Source organism: Tamandua tetradactyla, chromosome 23 (genome assembly GCF_023851605.1).
Source record: "Tamandua tetradactyla isolate mTamTet1 chromosome 23, mTamTet1.pri, whole genome shotgun sequence".
NCBI classification, from domain to species: Eukaryota; Metazoa; Chordata; class Mammalia; order Pilosa; family Myrmecophagidae; genus Tamandua; species Tamandua tetradactyla.
Window position 1 is genome coordinate 10,284,007 of NC_135349.1, and position 23,059 is coordinate 10,307,065.

The 23,059-nt window shown below is 48.5% G+C and overlaps 1 protein-coding gene across 12 annotated transcripts in view; it reads right to left on the reverse strand.

Moving 5' to 3' along the window:
- Positions 1–21,300, reverse strand: part of DTX2 (deltex E3 ubiquitin ligase 2) — a 34,134-nt gene extending 12,834 nt beyond the window's left edge. The window contains exons 1-6 of one of the 12 annotated variants that reach the window (XM_077140873.1): positions 21,141–21,300; positions 19,899–19,956; positions 10,780–10,878; positions 8,871–9,230; positions 6,292–6,928; positions 2,389–2,489 (exon numbers count right to left, since the gene is read on the reverse strand). In XM_077140873.1, the coding sequence (XP_076996988.1) occupies positions 2,389–2,489; positions 6,292–6,928; positions 8,871–9,230; positions 10,780–10,878; positions 19,899–19,956; positions 21,141–21,299 (1,414 nt within the window). In that variant the 5' untranslated portion in view covers position 21,300. The other 11 variants (XM_077140875.1, XM_077140879.1, XM_077140876.1 and 8 more) reach the window with 11 other exon arrangements.
- Between the last annotated feature and the right edge of the window lie 1,759 nt (positions 21,301–23,059).

Sequence of the window (23,059 nt, forward strand, 5' to 3'; positions counted from 1 at the left end):
AAATCCTAGAACGAGCTGAGACTCAGCATCAAGGGATTGAGAAAAACCCTAGAATGAGCTGGGACTCAGCATCAAAGGATTGAGAAAACCTTCTCGACCAAAAGGGGGAAGAAAGAAATGAGACAAAGCATCAATGGCTGAGAGATTCCAGAGTCAACAGGTTATCCTGGAGGTTATTCTTACGCATTAAACAGATATCATCTTTTTAGTTGAGGCTTAACAGAGAGGCTGGAGGGAATGGCCTGAAAAATGTAGAGCTGTGTTCCAGTAGCCATGTTTCTTGAAGATGACTGTATAATGATATAGCTTTTGCAATGTGACTGTGTGATTGTGAAAACCTTGTGTCTGATGCTCCTTTTAGCTACCTTATGGACAGATGAGTAAAACATATGGATTAAAAATGAATAAATAATAGGGGGAACAAATGTTAAAATGGGTTTAGTAGATTGAAATGCTAATGATCAATGAAAGGGAAGGGTAAGGGATATGGCATGTATGAATTTTTTTCTGTTTTCTTTTTATTTCTTTTTCTGAATTGATGCAAATGCTGTAAGAAATGATCATGATGATGAATATACAACTATGTGATGAAAAAAAGAATGTTCATATTGTATGTTGATTGATTTTATTAAAAAAATTAAAAAAAAAAAAAAGGAATAACCCTTAAGAGGGTCCAGCCTGGAGAGGGCCTTAACTTCACGAGCAGAGGGGAGGGAGGGGGCTGCGGGCCAACGAGCTCCCCAGAACACTTCCGAGATCCGTCTAACCATGGTACAGCCTTACAGCTTGCCCTCTGTCCGGCCCTGCCACAAAGGCTCGCCAACTGGGCAGAGGTCCTGGGAGACAGCTCTTCTGAGCTTCTCCCCGAGCCCAGGCCTGAATGGAGAACAGATCCGGTCCCCATAAGCCTTCTCAAAAAACATCCACAATAACACCACGCGCGTACACGCACATACCACACGTGGGACACTCTGACTCGCCTACAACATCTGATGCCCCCAGAAGACCTACACTGGGTGGCAGGCAACCTTCCCATCCCCACATCTTGGCTCCCTCTGCCCTCTTCCCTGGCTGCTGAAGCAAGTGTAAGAGGGTCTGTGGGGCAGGACCTCCCCTCCTGGGGCCTTCCCGGCCCCTCCCCAGTCTTCTCCCACTTCTGGCTCTTGTGGGTTCCTCTTCTTCCACGGCCTCCTTGGTTGTGGCTGTCACCTAGAGTCCCACCCTGGTCCTTTCCCCACCCCACCGTCTCACCCACTCCTGTGGCTTTCATCGCCATGGAGGGCAAAGCGCCAGCCCAGGCTGCTCTCCCAGGCCCGCACCCATGCGCCCGGGCTCACAGGGACGCGCCCAAGCGCTAACTCTGATGATCTTTCCAGCGTCACCTGGAGAGGCCGGAGGCTCACTACACTGTTCCATCTACCTTTGTGTGGATTTCAAATTTTCCACAAGTTAAAAAATAACCTTCATATGATCTCGCTGATAGAGGATAATTAGAATATGCAAACTCAGTCAGAAACAAGAGTAAAAGTTACCAGGGCTGCGGAGAGTTGGGGAACAGGGGAGTTAACGTTTAATGGGTGCAGAGTTTCTGTTTGGAGGGATGGAAAAGTTTCAGAAGGGGCGGGGGTGACAGTGGCACAACACTGTAAATGTGACTAATATCACTGAATTGTATATCTGTAAGTGACTAAAATGGGATATTTTAGGTTGTATGTATGTCACCAAAACAAAATTTTTTTTAAAAAAACAGAACTGTATGACACAAGGACTCTATTATAAACTATGGACTACAGTAATAGTATAATTATAATATTGTTTCATCAACTGTAGCAAAAGTAACACACTAATGCAAAGTGTTAACAGGGAAAATTGCATTTGGGGAGGAGGGTATATGAAAACTCTGTACTTACTGCATGATTTTTCTGAAGCCTACTACTGTTCTTATTTTAAAAAAAAAAAAAAAATCCCTGTAAAGAGGGACTTTAAAAACCGCTCTAAAACATATGGAGCATACGGTTCACAAAAGATCTAAATGGACAAAAAGCCACTTACTCAAGATATATCAAGGCCAACACAGCTCTCTGAACCCCCAAAGTACCCCTTTAAGTAAACAGCCAAGGCATTTCAGGATGGAAAAGTGACTTTAACAATTCAATGTGTTGGAAAACTCAGAAAGGGAGGGAAAGGTCCCCAGAAGATGCCTACTATCACCCAAGAGTCACAGGAGAGGAGGGCTCAGACTCATTCATTGGGGCTGCCCATCACCAAAAGAGGGCATTTGACCCCAAGAAGCCCCTTCAGGTTGCCCAACGCCACAATTCCTCCTCTCCCCCGGCCCCACATGCATTCTCCCCACCCCAAATTCAAGTCCAAGGGCAGGGAGCCTACCTGCGAGGGCTTGCTGGACCCTGCTGGGCTTCGGCATCTGCACAGGCACGCTGGCGGGAACGCTCCCAGGGCTGCTGGAGGGACCACTGGGGAGGGAGGCACTTGGGGAGAGAAGAGAGCACAGCTCACTAGGAGCCACTGGCTAGGGGGAAACAGGAGCTAGAACAACACATTGAGCTACATGGAAATGGGGGCTGTTGGTTCCTGGATGACTGTCATTTGTGAACAAGGTCTTTGCTTTTCTTCTTTTTTTAAAATGAAAGCTCCTAACGAAGAGTATCTAGAGAGTGGAACACAGAAGTCCGAAGTGTACCACTCTCAGCCCCAAACTAACCTAGAAAATATGAATACCTAAGCTGTTAAGCCCACAGTCAGAATCATTTTTTAAGCCGCCCGGGAGGGGCCTGACCCACTGTTCCTTCCTCTGCACAAATATAGCAGCAAAACCAACCCCAAGCCAGGCTTGGGGAAGGGCAGCGGACTGGCAGGCAGGGAGCTGGGTGACCCTACCAGTTCGACTTCAGTGACAGGAAAGCACACCGCTGGGTGTATAGATTTCATCTCTCATAGGACATTGACATCAAGAATAAAACTTTCAGCTGTCTAAAAATGTTTCCTAAGCAATTTAAGGAGACTCTGAAGACAATCTTATAAGAGCTCAAAATGCCTGGGGCTCTCTAACATCATCAAAATGAGGGCTTCACACATAGCATCTGCACCACAGAGAAACCCAGCAGCAGCCACTTCAAAGAGTAATCCAGAGCCACATGACCAACAATATGACACATCGATACCATGAGATCAACATCATGAGAACTTCTGATGGCCTGGAAGCGGACAACAAAAGCTCAAAGTCTGGAGTCTGAAGTCTGGTTTCTTGCACCAGCTCCACACTTCACACCGGGCACCCTGGGACACCAAATCCCCAATCTGAGCTTCAGTGTTGTCATCTGTAACATGAAGGGAATACCAAGAGGTTCCCAAGGCAGTTGGGAGGCTCAGTCGTGCCTAAAACAAACACTCACTGTTAACTAGGACTCCATCAGGCCTTCCTGTTGGGCCCCCATAAGTCGGAAAAACCGCAGCAATGTTAGAAAGCAAAGGAAACCAGAAACTGACCAGTCCAGCTCCCTAGTCTCAGAGGAAAAGCGAAATATGAAAATGGAACAGCTGACCTAAGGGCATCCAGTGAGCCAGGGGCAATGGCCTGCCTGGAATACATGCCCCAAGACTGCCACACTGCCACCACAGAACGGCTGATGGCAGGATGGGGTATGGTGCTTTCAGCCAAAAGCAAACTAGAAAGGTCATTTCCCAGGGCCACTTAGTGCCAGAGAAAAGCACCCCTAGGCCTTAACCACCTCACTAAGCTGTAACATGACTGACCGCTGGTCCTACTGCCACCCCCAGTTATATCATCAAAACACTAACCAAGGTGTCACACCTTCTATTAAAGAAGGCAAGAGTGTGCATGACACATTTTGGAAAGTTTCCACCCAAGATGATTAAAACACAAGTTTTGGGGCTTAAAGGAATACATTTCAGCTACCAGGAAATTTACTTAAACCCAAGAGCTAAGTTACAAATGAGGTACCTTCTCAATTTGTAACTGCCAATTCAGAAAGCCCCCTGGGGGCACGAGGAAACCCTGCCAGCCAGCGTTTTACCCAGACTGAGCAGGGAGCAATTTAAAACCCTGTGGGCTCCACGAAATTCGACTTTGCTGGCTCAAAGGGGATTTCCTTTGGCTACCATACCAGGCAACAGAGGTGCTTCCTGGGCTTTCCCTGCCATGTACATGGTAACTTTCACCTAACCCTGACATTTACTGCAGCCCCTAGGGAGAGTAAGGTGCCAAGTTTTTTTCAATTCTTGGCACCACCTGATGGTTAAGAGGCCAGGTATTTATTAAGCTCCCTCCAGTTTTGTAACACCCAGAAAGCCCACGCTACAAATTAGGCACGGGAAAACCCTGTTTTCAAAACGTAGCTAGGCCGAGGCCATTCAACTCGGCCCCACCCAGCTCCTGAAAAGCCAGAGGAGAGAAAGAGGTACACCTGCCCCAGGAAGGCGGCCCCTCTGAGGCTATTTCAGTTAACAGAGCCAGCTGGCCTGGTACTCTCCTGGCTCACAACATGGACAAGCAACGACACGCATGTCCCAGCACAGACGGCGTGAAAGTCCAGGCCAACCAGCTCCCTTCCTGGAACTTGCCTGGCCTGCACCAGTAAGACCCAGATGAGCCGTCTCTACCAGAGAAAAATACAGGGTTAGGGAAAGGGATAGGAAAGGCCACCCAGAACCCCTGGACCAGGAAAAAGGAAGGCGTCTGTTAAGATCTGTTAAGTCACCTGCCTCAACCCCACAAACCCGGCTCAAGAACTATCTAGAAATTTGCCTCAAAATCATTTCCAAGACCCTTAGAAGCCTCAGCATCACTGACAACCATTCTGAGCCAGCAGCGAGAGCACACTCTGCTCTAAGAGACTGACATACCAAAGGTGGGGTGGGACAGAGCCTGGCTGAGTCCCGGGGGAACTGGGATATCACTGTGCCCCACTCGCTTATGTTCTGTCAGAGTCCCCAGAGAGGAAGAACTCAGATCCACAGGGCCCAGGGAAATCCTGACCCATCCCTTCCACCCCCCCACCAGCCACCCCCACCACTCCGGCTTGACTAGAGTATCAAGAACCCTCCACGAGTATGGCCCTGTCCTCTCCTGGGCTCCACAACCTGCTGGTTGTGCTGCCAACCTCAACAGCTCGAAGCACCATCTCTGAGTGGAGGGCACGGCCCACCTTAAGGCCAACAGGAGGATTTGTGAAATATGCCTCACAGAATGCTCAGCACGGCCCGTCCGTGCTCCATGAATGGAAGGAACAAGCTGGAAAAAATACCCAAGGCCCAAGAAGCTGCCAGGGTGGTCTTGGCCTCGTTATGAAGCTTCAGCCCTCAATATGGTGACGTGGACAGGGCCGGGGCAGATGAGCAAGGGGCTAGCAAGGTGGTGACTGGCCAATATCAACCCGAATCAGAAAGTGCTCTCCAACTTGGGAAACAGGGTGGTCACAAGCCACCTAACCACCTGTCTCTCAGAAAGCAGTCTCTATGCCTGCTGGACACTCCAAATTCTTAAAATGGTCTCAAGTCCAACAGTCTCAGTAGTGATGGACAAGAAACCTCAGCTTTTACCAGCATAGTCGCAGGCCTACAACCAACCCAGGAGCATTCACTCGCCCATGAGCCAAAACCAGGGATTTCTGTCACTTCAAATGCCGCGTAGTCTGGACAAGGTCTACTTTTTCATTATCTCCAAAGGCAAAGAGCTCCATGAGATACCTTAGGCTATCTTCCCATCTCCACTACCTACTGCCACCCCACACACATCCTGCTGCCTCCTCAACCCCTAAGCTCATGGCCCTCCCCTATACTAGTCTCTGGGCTTAGGGGTGAGAACCCTTTCTCTCCTCTCTGTATCTTTAATGCCTGGCGCACAGGAAGGGTCGATGAATACACAGGACTGAAGCATTTTCAGGTAACTAGCACTAGCCGGGAGGCACATCAGCATGGTAATAAGGTCTTACACTTTGCTTTCCAGAAGGCCCTATGCTCATGAGTGAATGAAAGGCCTGCTGAGTTTTAATCCCAGTGTGGCAACTAACAGGACTTGAGTAACCAGAGGTCAGGCAAGAGCTGTGTGATGCAAGGCCGTGGTCAGCTATGGCACCACAGCATTCCCACGGCAAGTGCAAATGAAACGACATGGCAGGCACAACCCCGGGGATATGCGCCACAACTGCAGGGATTTGAATGAGTCTTTCCAGGTAAGTAAAAGCAGAACCAAAGCCCGCTTGATCACATGTGCAGGGTGGACAGACAACCAGTGGTAGCAGATTAAGATACCTGGTTCCACTGGAAGTGGAGGGTCCTGGGGGTGGGTGCTGCAGTCCCAGGTGAGAGAGGCTGGAGCAGTAGAGGGGCTGGTTCCCCAGGGTGGAAGGCACACCACCCCAGGGACTGGTGGTATTCAGCCTGGGTGCAGAGCGAGCCCCAGAGAGTGAGGGCTTGTTGTACGGGGCAAAGGACTGGTGGGCCCCAAAGACAACAGCGGTCCTGTGGGAGGGCTGGGGGACAGGGTATGCAGGGAGGTTGGTCATGGAGTGGCGGTAGCGGCCTGACACGGGGCCAAGTCCACCGCCGCTTAGGCACTGGTGGCAAGAGCAGGCGACTCCCAAGTGGCCCGGCGGGGCAATGACGGTGGTCACTGGGTAGGTGGGCCCTGCTTGGCGCCGCACGCTACGGCAGAAGCTCGAAGCCTTGTTGGTCTGTGTGAAGGTAGCGTAGTTGATAGTGTAGTTGTACCCCAGCGGAGCCAAGTCCACGACCTGGTTGCCCCTGGCCATCTGCTGCTCCAGATAATCACAGACGCTGGCTTCATAGGCTGTCCAGGAGCCGTCATCACTCAGCCACTCCCAGACGATGCCCCTGCCCGGGGCTGAGTGCTGGGGGAACAGGTGCCTCCGCACAGCCCGCATGGTGCCTGTTTTAAAAGGAAAAGCACACACACAGTTCATCAGCTAGCCCCCCAAGAGCAGGCGGGATTGTGCAATCCTTGAGTTAACCAAAGTAAACAAGTGCAATCCCAGTGTAGATGCTGTCATGATGTTATCTCATCAGCTGACTGGCACTGGTTATTCTTTACAAATCCGGGGATTAAGGGTGGGGAGCTCTCCAGAGGTAAAGAAATTGGGGCCCAAAGGAACCAAGTGGCAGTGGGGGCATCAACTCTGCCCAGCAGGAGGGGGCCATGTTAGAAGCTTTGGTCAAAGAACAGCAGCGGCTCAGACTCAATAAGCCTTTTGAAAATGATATTTCAAAAGATAAAACCTTTGTATCCACATTTAAAAATTTAAACAAGAGTATAAAGAAATTTAAATCACCCACAATGCAACCACCAGGAGAAAAGCACACAATATATATTTTAACACATTTCTTCCCATCAAATCTTTTAGGCACCTATATTTAGACAGTTGAAAAATTGTAATGAAAACATTTCCTGTACATATATTGTGCTATAAGTATTTCCTGTGTTCCTAAAATTCTGTAAAACTCATTGTTACGTCTCATATGGATGTACCACTCTGGCTTCTCAAATGGCAGCCAACATCCTACAATCGCATATACTCTTAAACCAAACCTGAAGATCAAGAAGAAGAGAAAAAAAAAAAAAAGCCTAGCAATTTGGGCCACACTTCTAACAGCACTTACCAAAACACCCATTATTGCAATTACCTTCTAACTGGTCTCCCACTTCAGCCCTTGTTGCCTCCCACTCCCTCTATCCACGGTAGCCAAAGGCACACTCTTAAGCTCCACGTCAGGTTATGTCATCCCTTTGCCACCAGTAAAAGTTCCGGTTGGGAGCCCTGTACTGCCTTCTTTCTGGCCAGATTCAGTCCCTTCTAGGTGACCTGGCCACCTGCCCTCCAACTTCAAATCAACCTTTCCCAAGAACAAAGACCAGACAGACTTTATACTCCTATTCCCTGATTTATTTTCCTTCCCTGCACTTACTGCTATCTAACACATTACACAATTTATCTATTTATCTTATTCGCTCTCTTTCTCATTGACTGCAAATTTCCTGAAGGTCGGGACTTTTCTCTGCACCTGACTGGGAGCTGGGGTTGTTTAAAAACCCTCAGATGTCGCTGACAGGGGTTAGGGCTGGGTTTCCCAACCTCAGCACTACTGACCATTTAGATCGGAAAACTCTTCGTTATGGGGGCCTGTCCTGGGTACTATAGGATGTTTAACAGCATTTCCCAGATATTACCTAGAAGATGCCAGTAGCAGCCTACCCAACACACACACACACACATACACACACACACACACACACACACACACACACACACACACACACACACACACAGAGTCATGATATCAAAACATCACCAAACATTGCCAAATAGCCCTGGCAGAGGAGAATGTGTGAAAACCTGTCCCGAGTTGAAAACCCCTGAGTTAGAGGAACAGGGTTCACCTCTAGGAGGAAGGTGGCAGTGACCCTATTCTCAGTAATACTCATCAAAACACATTATAGAGTTAAGAAAACAAAAACAAATCTACACAAACGCACAGGAGCCTGGAGTAACCTCTCCCGGTCACAGAGCTCTTGGGTAGTGCAGCCAGAGTCCAGCACCAGGCCCTCTTATCTGCCACAGAGCACCAGGCTGCCTGCCTGCCTACAGGACCCTCAAACCCGCTCTGCAGGCCGAGGGGGGAAGGGGCTCTCAGAGCACCTCCACTACTAAGGGATCAGGTTCACACCAGGCGGGGCCTGTTCGCATTTGCAGCACATGCCTTCTGACTGATGCTCTGCAGTTCACTACTGGAACTACTCTGTTCCCAACACCTAGCACAGCACCTGGCCCAAACCAGGCTCTCAGATAAGTCCTAAAAGGAAGGAAATGTCTCACCTGTGTCTTGGCGGAACTGGGTCCAGCTGGGGAGGTCGATGATGTAAGGGGCCAGTGAGGGGTCAGCCTGGCCTAAAGGGATGCTGTGTGTCAGGCTCCCCAGACCAAAGCGCTGGCCCTTCTGCTGGACAAACTGCTGCTCAATGTAGCTGCAGACAGTGGCACTGTAAGGGTGCCAGATACCCAGCTCGTCCTGCCATTCCCACACGGCCACTGCCACGGGAGCGCTGGTGTACACCTGAGCCAGGGAAGGGCTTGGGGCCATGGCCATCTTCCCCAGGACTCCCTCTGCTTTCCCAATCAGCGTCAGACCACTCTGGGCTGAAGTCTCAGGTTCATTTCCCACTGCCTCCTGCAGGCCTGTAAACAGGACAGACACAGGCAGTTACCCGTGGCATCAGGGGAAAAAAGAAAGTCACAAGTTTCCACAGAAGCCCTTTTTCCTAATAGTGTGAGGGCATCACAAACCAAGTGACTGGCTCTGTTTCTTTGCTCTGACAGCCAGGAAGAATTCAGAGTCAATCATCCAGCCTACCTACCTCTCAAATGTTGAGGAAGAGGCAGTGGAAGAAATCTGGGGTGCTAATCATTAGCCCAGTTTCTATCTTTTTACCAGCAATTTCCCTCTGAACCTATTACTTAGTTATTCCCTTTATACTGACATATTTTTTTAAGTCACCCCAAGTCCTTTGTGGAATAAGGCCAGGATGGCCCCTTATACCTGTGTAAGGATGTGACACTTTTCAAAGCAGGCTTGTAAGATAGGTATGATCACCCCCTATGCGACAGATGAGAAGAAAACTGTCTCAGAGAGGTCCAGGGGGCTTCAGGACACCCAGGGGGTCAACAGCAGAAGTGGGACTCTCAGCACAGGTCCTAGCTCTTTCCATGTTTCGCGGCTGCCCCGAGAAGCATCACTAACCATGAAGAAAGTCCTACATAAACACTGAAATGCCTGTGAATGCTGAAGCCCTTCCTCTCCCTCCAGACTCTTCAAGCCCATCTGCGCACCCCTCCCTGCACCCGGGGCCTCGTGGACCAGTTGTCAGGCCAGGCTTCCCCACCCTTCTCCTAAGACATTCTCCCAGGCACTCTGACTCTGCCCTTTTCCCCTGGTGAATCCTACTCCTCCCTCAGGCCTGGCCTAGGTCACTGGGGGCAGCTTTCCCCAGCCGCCATCACTTGCTCTCCCTGCACCAGGCACATCTCCTTTGTAAGACCAATCAGAATTGTAGCGACCACGTGTGTGAGTCTGATGAGGCCCCGTGTCTCTGCCCCACCAGACTGGAAGCAGCACGAGGGCAGGAGCCCAACAATTCTGCCACGTTCACAGTTGCTTCTCCAGCTCCCAGCACAGGATTTGACATGCAGTACTTGTTATATACACATTAGCTCGGAAAGTGGACGCTGATTCTCTTATGCTCTGCAACAGCTCACCTGAGAAAAGAGGTCTGTAAATGCACTCCGTCAGGTCCCTCAGGTCTCCAGCTTGCAGACATGAACAGGGACTGGCATTTAGTGGCAAATATCACCTGTGCTCGTCTCACTTAAGCCTACAGGTGGCATTACTCCCACTTTGCAGAGAAGGAGGTGAAGTGACTTATGCAGAGTCACACAGATACTTTGTGGCAGCACAAAGAGCAAACCCAGATCAATCTAGTTCCAATGCCCATTTTCCTAGAGAGGAAGGCTCAGTGTGAACCCTCCCCTGCGTTTCACCAACGGGTCCCTCTGAGCGTGAAGGAACGGGAAGGGAGACAGGAACCACCTCAAGCACTAAGCACCCGTGCAGGCCCCTGGTACATGATCTGCTTGATTCCCACAACAACCCCCTCAGGTACACACATCAAAGTTTATCTCCATTTATGCAGATGTGGAAACTGAGACCCAGACAGCTGCTGCAACTTACATATGATCAGGAGACAAGAAATAAGGTTGGGATTCCAGGCTCTCAAGCCCCTGCCACCACACAACAACATCACGGCTTCACTGAGAAAGCCACAGCCACCTGCACAAGGAGAAAGGCAGCTCTGGAGCAGCACGTGGAAATCAACAAGCATGGGCTCTGGTGCCAGCACGACCACAAACGTGCTGTATCATCCTGATGAAGTTTCTTAGGCTCTCTGAGCTTTCCTTGTTCCGTTTTTAAAATGGAGATATTGTCATCTCTCCTAAGTGCTTTTCATGGGGATTAAGACAGATAGGAATGTCGAAAGCACCCAGCACCATGCCAGGCAGACAGCAGATACTTTAATCAATCTTGGCCCCTTTCCTTTGCAATGACCTACCCATCCCTCAAGTCTGGGCAAGGAGTGGAGGCAAAGGGCAGTACAGAACTCCACAGCATGAGAACTCGGGAGATGAGCCAGGCCAGCAATCAACCCGAGCTGCCACCGAGCTGCCAATTCCTCCAAATAAAAGCACAAACCTCCAGCCTGGAGGATCAGACCTGGGGTGCCCTTGGGATGGATGGACAGCTTAGCACAATGCCTGCAATTAGAAGTTTCTATAACCACATCCAGGTACAAATCACAGGTTTGATTTCAAAGCCAGTTACTCCTGAGCCCTCACCTGAAGTCTCCTGCCAGGTGTCATTCATTTCCCAGGCAGTCAGGCCTCCCCTATCATTAGCACACATGGTATGTTTCAGCATGCCTACAAGTCCCTAGATGAACCAACTCACAGAACTTGGCCAAATAGCCTGAGAAATGCAGTCAAAACTTCAGTTAAAGCTTGACATGAGATCCCATCATGGCCCAGGCCTGGCAGAGTATCGGGGATCCAGAAATGAGGAGGACATAAAAGCACACCAGCCTCTCCATGACAGGCCACTGTCCCCCCTCCTACCAAGCCCTCCTCCCTTGGTATCTCACATCCAGCCATACCAAAGTCTAGCAAGTTCCAAAACATTCAGAGCCATTTCCTGCCTCCCAGTGACTGATCCTGTTGGTCTCCTGTCCTGCTCTTTCCACCTACACCCCGAAGCAAACAAGCCCATCTTTCTAGACTTAACCATGATACCCTCTCTTCTGCACCCTTGGACCCACACCCACAGGAGTAAGGGCTGATGGCATTTCCTGGTTTCCTAGGTATCTCCCCAACTGGGACAGGAACTCCCCGAGGGCAGAGCTGAGGTTGTAGCTCTTCAAATGCTCCCTATTCTACAGGGTCTGAAACACCAGAGGACAAAGAAGTGGAGAGCCTTTTGCTCCAGGGGGACCGGGGCAAGTGTGAGTCAGTGCCCAGAAACACCCAGTGGTGGTCCAGGTAAACACAGCGATCACACACAGCATAGTAGCCATGTCAACACTTCCATTCTCCTCGGCACTCTCAGCCATCCTTAAACAGCAGTTCAAATACCTACTTTGTTTCAGCTCATAATGAAGGGAATATTGAAGGTGTTTTTTGATGATATAAAAATTATCAGCTGGGGAAAAAAGCTTCAGTCTGGAGGCAACTTAACCAAGTTACAATAAGAAAATGTGTAAACAAACAAGTGACAGACACAGATTAATTCTGAAAAGACTTTACAAGATGCAAGAACCTACAATAGAGCTCATGACAAGTTAAAAGCCCAGGAGATATAAACGCAGCTGCCATTTTCTGAGCACTTCTGCAGCAGCATGCACTCTGCTGTGCCTCCAGTGGCACCTTTTGACAGATGGGGACACTAAGGCCCCCCCCAGAATTAAGAATTTTCCCAAGGTCAGACAATCTGTCAAACCATAACACCCATATTCTTTCTATCTCATATAAACTGATTTTTAAAAGGTGTGAAGGAAAAAAGCTGTTAATAGGGGTAATGGAATTATGGGTTATTTTCCTTTACCCTCTTTCTGTGCTTTCAAAAATTCTACAATGATCATATACTTTTTACGACCAGGCCAAAGTTCCTTCTGAAAAAAATCTCAGGAACTCTAACCTGGGGACAGGGACATTCTGTTCCCCTTGCATTCTCTTATCAGATTTCATGCAAATGCCTGTTCCCAGGCACCACAGCACAGAGGCCCAAGAGGAGTGCAGCTATTCACCTGAGAGGCATTTTCACACGAAAGGAACACGGTGCATGGATCCAAGAGTCCTTCTACTACTAGATATTTGGAAAAGCTTTAGATTGGATGTGGACTGTCAAAATAATCTGGGTGAAAATCATCCTAACTGGGAGCCTGCGGGGAATGCCGCCAGAGTTGGTGCCCCTGGGAAGAAGCGCCGGCCCAAGTGAGGTTTTGTTCTTGGACTGCAGTATGGGGACACACTATTTGCAACCGGCAGCACGCGCGCAGGCCAGGGAGCCCCACCACAGGCCCACCGAGATCTGTAACAGCACAGCTAATGGGCAGCGCAAGCTGCAATCCTTGCTGCCTCACTGGGTGGCCGCCCTCTGCTGCCCCTAGGGGAGGTGAAGACAGTCAGAATCCTTCCCTTAGCTCCTATGCAGCAAGCTTCAGGGAGGAGAGCAGGGAGTGGGGCGCTCTTCGCGGGGTGTCTCCCTGGATCTCCCACAGATTCAGTGACCTTGGGACAGTTGATGCCCCTCTCAAGGCTTTACAACTCAGGTAGGTTGAGAACTGTTTGCCAAATATGACCATATACTACCCCTCAACACGTAAGAAGCAACCTCATGGGGTGCTCTTTGCGACTTCCTACTTCTCCTACACAAAGCTCCTCAGCAAATAGGAGATACTGAGGCCGGTGGACTGGAAATCTAGGAGACCAGCTGATTTCTCATGCCTCTTCCCAACTCTGGATCTGCACATGTTTGTCATCATCACTCAATTCCCTCCAGACTTCTCTGGGGGCTGAATCTTCCAAACACAACCCACCTCACTCTTCAAGTCCTCTCTCTCGGGACCTTAAACTCCGCATGCTCCCCCCAACCCAAGCAGCAGCTCGCCCTACAAGCCTGACCTGACCGTAACTGGAGCAGGACTTCTCACCCTGCAGCTGCCCCGGCGTCCCCACAGACCTGGGAAAATCAAATCCCTGTACATGAACATATCAAAAAAGTATTTTATTTTGTGAGAATTCTTTTTTTTATTAGAAACAATGGAATACTATTTTTTGGCTACCAAATTAGTAAAAATAACTTATACTTGGTGCTGGCTAGTATACTGAGACTTCATACTACTAGGAAGGGTAAAATCTTTCTGGAAAACAATTTGGTAATATGTATCAAGAAGTTTAAAAACATTCACTTCCTTTGCCCCAATAATTAAAAATCTGTCTTAAGGAAATCAGAGAAAACTTGTACATAAAGATATTCATTATTTCAACTATGTAAAAGAAACACATAGAAAAAAGTCAACAGAAATGTACCAAAACGTTAACAACAGTTGCTTTTGAGTAGAGAAACTATAAGAGATCTTTTGTTCTACTTAAGTATCTGAATTTTTCACATTTTCTAAAGTATTACTTCTGTTTCCAGGGAGAGGGGGCAAAATATTCTTAAAAATGCAATTATTTAGTCGTAAAAATCAACCAAACCAGCACATCATTACTTGGCATTATTACATTAGGCAGCTGCTATTACCCAGGTGGGATCTCACTCAATAAGAGTCCTTTGTCACCAGTGGCCAAGAGAGATCAAGTGGGGTCAAGAGGCTATTCTGGAGGCTGCTCTTACACAAGCTTCAGTTAGACAGTGCTCGTTGCCATAGCTTGCTGAACCCAATCAACATCACTCCTGTTGGCTGTTAAGAATGCCTAGGGCTCCAACTGAGATATAAAGGTTTCATCCCTAGGTCTGCCTTCCTGGAACACGTAATTCCCACAGGGTTCCTAGGTTCGATAAATCCTGAAACCCAGAGGGACTAGCCTCTCCAGGATTATCATTAATTACATTTCCTATCATTTAGTGTAACACCCCTTCTGAACATGAAAAAGTCAAAACAGGCATTCCCCAAAGATTCCTATGGAATGGGAGAAGGATTAAAGGAGAAGGAGGAGGTATAACAGAGAAAATGGGATTTAACAAATGAGTATAGCTGCTGAATCACTATATTAACATTCCCTCTAGCCTCCAGTGTTTTGGAGTGGTTAGAAGGAAAAATCTGAGATATGGAATGGTAGTTCATGACAAACTGTGGAATCTGTTCTGCAACTACTTGTTGAAGTGTGCTTTGAAAAGCACTGCTTTTTTCGTTCTTTGCTTTGTATATATGTTATATTATACAATAAAAAATTAAATAAATAAATAACAGGCTTTGTCAACATATCACAGCACCTCCTTGCCAACAGATACATAACTGCCCTTCCCTGAGTCCCAAGAAAATGTCTAGAACAGACTCTCCAGGTGCCAGACTAATCATTGTCCTATGAGAACTGCAAGTTTGAGTTTCTGTCTTGAAAAAAAGAGACCACTGTAAGCCACTGCCACCAGGCCTTACAAGGCTTCCAAGAGATATCTCTGGTATGCCAGGCAGCTGGAAGGGAAACAACTCCTCTCCTGGCTGGTGTCCAACTTGAGCCCTCCAGGGGCAGGTCAGAGCAGAACCTTCCAAATGGGGCTCAGAAACACAGGGCAGGCAGGGCACAGGCCCCGACAACCTGCAACAGCCCTGTGGGCAATCTCTGCCAGCATCAAGAACCTCTGCCCAAGAGCAACCTGACCACCCGCAGCTACTCAGGGGGCGAATGTCTGGCTCAAGACCACCAGGGGCCAAAGCAGGGAGCAACAGAAGTAGTGACAGGTGGAGGAAAGGCAATTGCAGCAGTGGCTGCCATGGGAGCGCTGACTGAGCCAGGCCCGGTGCTGAGTACTGTAAAAAGCCACAATTCCCAACACCCTGTACTTGCCCCACAGTTATCCCAATTTACAAATGAGAAAAGCAAGGCAAAGGGAGATAAGTAACTTGCCAAAAATGCACAGGTACTAAGCCCAAATCTGTTTCCAAAGTCCTTTTCTGTACCTACCGGTGCAGAAGGTGTAACCTGATGCTGAACAAACTGGCCCGCAGATGTGTTTGCCTGGCCTACGACAGAGTGTTGTTTGTTTGTTTTCAATTGAGCCAGTTATTGGAATATTTGCCATGGAAAAAATCCAGATTTCCAGCTTCTCTTGAAAACCTAAAAATTATGGCAACACTTGCAGGCCTCCCTGGATGACTTGCCCCAGCAGCAACTGGCTGAGCCAGAGCAGTGCCTGGTACGCCTTCCTCAGGGTGCCAGGCACCACTACTCCCTACCACAGGGTGGGCAGATTGCTCCTGGAAAGGGCCAGAGAGCAAACAGCTTAGGTTTTGGGCACCATGCAGTCACTGTCACAACCACTCAACTCGGTGATTATAGAGCAAAAATAGCCATAGACAAGGTGTAAACTAGCACACGTAGCTGGGTCCCAAAATAACCTTTTGAACAAAAACAGGCAGTGAGCTGGATTTGGCCCACAAGTCAGTTTGCCAACCCCTCCCCTATTGCCTCTACAACATTTATCACTGTCCTCCCACTATCCTATACAGAAATGCTTCTGTGAACCCAGTTCTCTATCAAACAGCAGGAATGAGCTTATGCCTCCGGTGATACTTGCCAATGACATGCCCTGCCCTCTGTGGACGTGTCAGCCTTTGCCCAAAACCAGATGAAACACAGTATCCCACAGAACAGCAGATGGCATATCAGGGCTCATTCTCAGATACCCCAACTGCTTCCCAGAGCCACACCAAGAATGGATACTTTCCCTGTATCAGGAAATCAGGGCCCAGACTACTTCTTCCCTCTCTACACTCCTCCTGGACCTGTTCTCCTGTTCCCATGGCTTCATAACCTCTGGCCTGCAGATCATCCAACCCTGTCCTTGTGATGTCCTTCCTGAGCCCCTCCAACCCCCTGCTCCGCCATATGGGCCACCTTGCAATGCCCAGAATTGACCTGTTTTACCTCTCGCTGAGAATGTCCAGTCCCGCCTGTCCACTTACTCATCACTTTAATTCCAACTTGAAACTCTCAGCCCCATGAAATCTTTCCTACACTCACTCCTTCCCTCAGGGGAGACATGGCTGTTTCTAACCATCAAGGCCCATATGCCACATGAGTGCAATCACCTGTCTGTCCCCTTGACTACAGCATAAGCACCTCAAAGGTGAAGCTTATGTTTAGGAGACGCTGTCTCAAACAAGAAAGAAAAAAAGCAGACAAAAAATAAAAAATTAAATTTTACTATGCTAAAATTAAGAATGGTTGACCATCAAAAGACATGTTGAAGAAAGTGGAAAGACAAGTTAACAAGCTGGGAGAAGGTCCCTGCAATACACATGAAGGATTCTAACCAAAACTACATAAAGACCTCTTACAAATCAATGAAAATAAATAAATGAGATGCACAAAGAACCTCACAGAAAAACTGGGAAAGACATGATCAAATATTTCAAAGAAAATACATACGGCCAATAAACAGATGAAGAGGCATTCAAAGTCAAGGTACAGGGACATGGAAACCAAGATCCCAACTTATACCCATTCGACTGGCAAAAATTTTTAAAATGTCCGTCCACAGCCAGTGTTGGCAAGGACATGGAGCAATCAGAGGTCCTGTACACTGCTGCTGGCAGGAGAGCAAACTGGTACATCCCCTTCAGAAAAGAGGTGGGCAATTCCACAAAACTGAACATTTAGCTACCCCTATGACCAAGCAACACCAAGACTGCCCATGTACACAGAGACGTATGAAAATGTTTAGAGCAGTAAGCTCACAATAGCAAAAACCTAGAAACTAAAAATCAATGGAAGATCAGATGAATAAGCTGTGATGTATTCACACTATGGGCTAGTATTCAGTAGTCAAAAACAAATGAGCCACATGACATGCAGTAATATAGGTAAATCTTAGCAATATAATTATTTTTTACTTTCCTTAGAAACATCCATAGGTACAAGAAGACTACACAGGAAATGGAGAGATGACGGTTACCCCAGAATGGTAAAGGGAAAAGGATCAAACAGGTGTACACCTTAGTTCACAGTCCTAGCTTTTGTTTTGGGGTGGTTAGATCACCGAAGCTCACTACGTTATTCAAAATACCTTACTGCATAAATAAAAGCAGGCCAGGCATGAAGGCTAATGAGTGTCTATTAATCGAGTTCTCTGTACCTAAGGTAAAATTAAAACAAACACAAAAAAAGTTTAACTCCAAGAGCCAAGCATAAGCCCTGGTATGCACTGTCCATAAGCACTTGGGAGATGAATGAAAGACCTTTCTCCCCAGCCCATGGCCCCAATTCCTGCTGGACTTTTAGATACCTTGGACATGTCTGAAGCCAAACTCATCTTCCTTCCTAATTCTCCTTTTCCCCTGATTCCCTGGATCCACCCTACCCCCAGGCAGCCAGGGGGGAAAAAAAGAGGAAAAACCTGGAATTCCTGTTCCTCCTCAACCTTCTCCCCATAGCCCAGTTTCAGCCTCTTTCCTCCCCTCAGACCGTCCCCCCCGGCATCCTCCCCTCCACCCCCACTGTAGCATCTGGTTGGAACCATCCCAGCTCTCACCTTGATAAGTACTTCCCATCCGCCTGACTGGCTTCTCCAACTCCCATCTCTCCTTCTGGTCTACCCCAGGTACCAGTGTCTTCCACACTATCCCTGGGCACCAGAATAAAGTTCGAAGTCCTTAGGATGACATTCAAAGCCCATCACAATCTGGTCCCTCCCTCCCTGCCCACAGCACTTTCCAGTGCGCTTCCTTTCAGAACCCTCATTCATCCACACCTCCTCCTCTCCAGTCTCTCTAAGACAGTTTAAGTTATAATTTGCCATCCCTCATATACACCTGGTGTTTCCCCACACCCACGCCTCTGCTCTACCCAGAATTCCCCTCACTTGACCACCCATTCTCAACTCACCCATTCTTTCAAGGCCCAATTAAACAGCACTTCCTTGCTGGGCACAACAGAAAGTAAACCTAGTTCTCTCCTTGCTGGGCACAACAGAAAGTAAACCTAGTTCTCTATGTCCATTTTCTCTCTTCAATTGGACCACAAGAACCTGAGGGCCCTGACGCCTCTCTCCCTTCTACCAAAAGCTGACATGGCATAAAGAGACAGTCAATAAGACAGGGGGAAATATGGAGAAATGAATCAGGCAGCTTAAAAGCTAAGAGAATAATCCAGTCTAACCCATTCTATTAATTTTCAGGTGATGTCGCTTCAAAAACACTCCTTGTGGGCGGGCCACAGTGGCTCAGCAGGTAAGAGTGCTTGCCTGCCATGCCCGAGGACCCAGGTTCAATTCCCGGTGCCTGCCCATGTAAAAAAAAATTAAAAATTAAAAAAAAATAAAACAAAAAACACTCCTTGTGGAATTCTTCTGTTCAAAATCCTTCAGCTCCCCAGTGCCTTGAATGGCCACAAACCATCCACATTATCCCTCTGCTACCTCGCCAGCTTCCTCTACCCTACACCTTCCTGTTGCTGCTCCAGCCACACTGAACTACTTACAGCAGCCCATACACACCGTGTTGCTTCATGATTTTGCATTTGCTGAATCTTCTACCAGGCTACTAACCCATCCCTTCTAAATCCTCCTCCCCCTTCAACAACTCCACTCTCACCCGCTACAGAGAATCCCTCCCACCACACCCCACGTGTATCACACTTGCAACACCTTATCACTAACTGCTGTTTGTCTGTCGTGTCCACCAAACAATGAGCTCCCAGAAAGCAGAGATCTGTACTCCTATCACTGTCTCCCCAGCACTGCGCACAAGCCTGACACAAAGGAGGCACCCAGTAAAGGTTAATGTGACAAAAGAAATAAAACTTCCAGTGTGAAAGCAGAAATCATGACTTGTGACCTTTATCCTAAAAGGCACGTCTTAAAGTGGAAACCGTGTGGAAAGCATTTCTAAGACTGGTTAACCAGAAGAAGCTGCTGGCAAAAAGCCACTTTAATTTATTTGAGACAGTTGCTAATCAACAATCAATTTCCAGCACTCTCTCTCCAATGATGGAGACCTCATTCCACCTTCCCCAGACCCCACCTTCTCTACTGAAAACCAGATTGGGAAGGCAACAAAGTAGAGTCCCCGTGGCTCTCACCTTTTTTTCTGCTGGAGAGCTGGCACAAACTGTCCCTTCTTGATGGAGTCACCAGATCCTTAAGAGGAATGACTTGTTTGAGTTCCCATCTTGATACAAAATGTAAACAACAAAAACTGGGCAAATCTGAAAGGCTTGCTGACTCAGCAACACAAATTCCAAGGCACCTTTGCCAACAAGGAAGAAGATGATCAGGTTTAAAATTGAGAAACAGCAGTTAGTGAAATCAGATTCACAGATGTTGGAGACATGTGCTGCAGCTGGAGGGCTGGAAACCACCAAATTTATTTCCCAATCAGCCTGGACGGAGCAGAAGGTACAATAGGCTCTCTCCTTCCAACAGTCAAGGGGGTAGTTAAAAACAAACAAAACACACGCACACAACTTCATTCCTGAGACATTTCATAGTAAGGCCTAAAAGGACTTCATAAGCCACTCGGCAGGGTAGGTATCTAAAACACCCACACGGCACCGAGGGGAAAAGTCTGGCCAAGGTCACACAGCAAACTGAACAAGAGCTCTAGCTACCCTGACTTTGGCTACCAGGAATTCTTACCTTCTAGAACTACCTTTTAGAGAGGCTAGGATAGCATGCCTTTCTCAAGGGTCCAGGCGTCTGTTATACACGCCCTAATTCCACTGCTGTTAGCACTAAGGGAAGTGGAACCACCGTGGAGGACAGGAGCTGACTGGGAAAGGCAGATGAAAGGGGCGCTCCCGAGAAAGGAAGTCTTTTAAATCCTCTTCAAGCATACATTAGGCACCACCCAAAAGTGACCCGGGGCCCCAGCAAAACAGAAGCTTCCCAGAAAGCGGACCTCACTTGAGGAAAACAGAACCAGGAGGCAAACTCCTCCAAAGCGCAGCTCCGGGCCCCAGGTACTCCCTCCCCTGGTGGGAGGCCCCAGCAGCACCCACACCCTAACCAGGTCGCCCGGGGGCAAGACCGCCACCAACTCTTCGAGGTCCCGGGGGAAAAGGGATCCACGACTCCCGACCGACCCAAGCTTCCCGCTCCCCTGCTAGCTCGGCTTCCACCCAGGAGCCCACCCTCCCACCCAGCACCTCCCAATTCCCCCACTTCCACCTCCAGGACCCCAGGCCCGGAAGACAATCCTCTCAGTCCCCACGGACTCACCCCCGGCCCAGCCCTCCCTCAGTCCCACGCCCGCCCCTCTTCCGGCCTCGGCTCGGTCTCCTCCAGCCCCGGCGACGAGTAAGCGGCCTGCCCTCCCCTCTCACCGAGGCTGAGGCGGGCGGAGGGCGGGCTGAGAGCGCCGCTACGCTAGGACGGCAGCTCCGGCTCAGCTGGGGTAGAGCTCGGGCTGTGACTCCGACTCCAAGGAGGCGGTAGCCAGACTGAAACTCGGCGTCGTAGCTTCCGAGCGCTCCGGTGCGCATGCCCGGGACGCGCAGCCTTTTGGGAAATGTAGTTCCGGCAGGGCAGCCGGGGGGCGGGGCTTCCGGGGGTGGGGCGGGACTGAGCCCAAGCCTCACCTGTTCAGGTGTATCTGTTCTTTCGCCTGTTCGCTCGTTGCCTCACTCCTTCATTAATTCACCGTCTCATCTTTAAATTTTTTCGCGGTACTGCATGATTCCAGGACATCTGCTGGATACTGGGGATTAAAAATTGTACCAGAAACTTTGTTTCCCTCCTGGGAGACTCTGGGCTGGAAGAGTTCTGGAACCAGGTTCTGGGAAGAGGAGGGACTTCCAAACCCAGAGATCTGAGGGAGCTGGAACTCTGGGGGAGGCTTGGTAGGACCCTCCGGTTCTGGCTGGGGAGACCGAGAAGCTCCCCAACTTCCACTGAGGCAGGAAGTAGAACTTACATGGATGTCTTGGTGGAGAGGGGCAGGAGATAGAGAACACAAGAAAAGAAGCAGCTCTGGGGAATCAAGTCTGGGGTCTGGGGAGAGCCAGGTGTGGAGCTTAGGAGAGACCTGTTCTGCAGATAAGGATTTCTTGAGTCCCAGGCAATGTGAGATGTAGAGGGTGATAAAAGGTACATCCAGGGCAAGGCTGAGGAATGCTGACTTTTGAAGATCAGGGAAGGAGCTGGAGGGCTTGGGGAAGGAAGCCGGGGCGCTGCTGGACCAGGAGCTGTGGATTTAAAGGAAGCCAGGGGGAGTGTCTCTATGGAATTAGTTCTGTGTGCCAGACAAAACTCAGGGCTCCTACCTCCCAGCCCAGTTTTCTTCCCATCTCCGCCACCTGACTTCAAGAAAGATCCCATCTCTTTTTTTTTTCTTTTCTTTCTATTATTGTTTTAATTCTTATTCTGTTGTCTTTTTATTTCTTTTTCTAAATCGATGCAAATGTACTAAGAAATGATGAATATGCAACTATGTGATGTTATTAAGAATTACTGATTGTACATGTAGATTGGAATGATTTCTAATTGTTTTGTTAATTCTTTTTTTAATTAATTAAAAAAAAAAAAAGAAAGAAAGATCCCAAACTTCGGATTTAATTACAGGGAGGCTATCAGCAGCCAAAGAACCCTTTCCATCGAGAAGGAGGAGCTCAAGGAGCTAGATGTCTGTGGGTTGTGAAGTTTAGGAATGGAATCTAGGAGGGTAGATGGCTCTTCCAAGACAAATCCTTGTATTCACAGTGTATTGTGGAGAATGTGTGGTGGGGTCACAAATGACCGGCACACGTGCGGTTTACATAAGGTTTTCCATAGTGCTGTGTGTGCAGAGGGGACCTGGAAGGACATATGCAACCCTGTCACATCCGAGAGGCAGACGGCAGGTGATTTTTGCTTTGTTTTTTTTTTTCTGTGTCAAGTAAGTGTGTCGCAATGAATGGGCTCCGTTTTTATAACCTGAAAAGAAAAACTATTTTTATTGAGGAACAAATAGAGAGTTCTGGTTGCAAAAAGAAGCAAAATAGGGCAGCAGCAAAAGGGAGAACGGGAGACAGATGTGGACTTTCATTTTTTGGCCAGGTGAATGCTGAGTGCATTAGGTTTTGAGGTGGCAGCAGGAAGTCCCTCGGAACTGGGAAACTTGAGAACCGAACTTTAAGCCAATGAACATTGCAAAAGACCAAAAACAACTTAAATGCCCAGCAGGACGGGCTGGTTAAATAGCTCTGGAACAGTAGGTAACTCTTAGAAAGAATGAAGAAGACTTGCCAGTGCCCTGTTGGGGGAC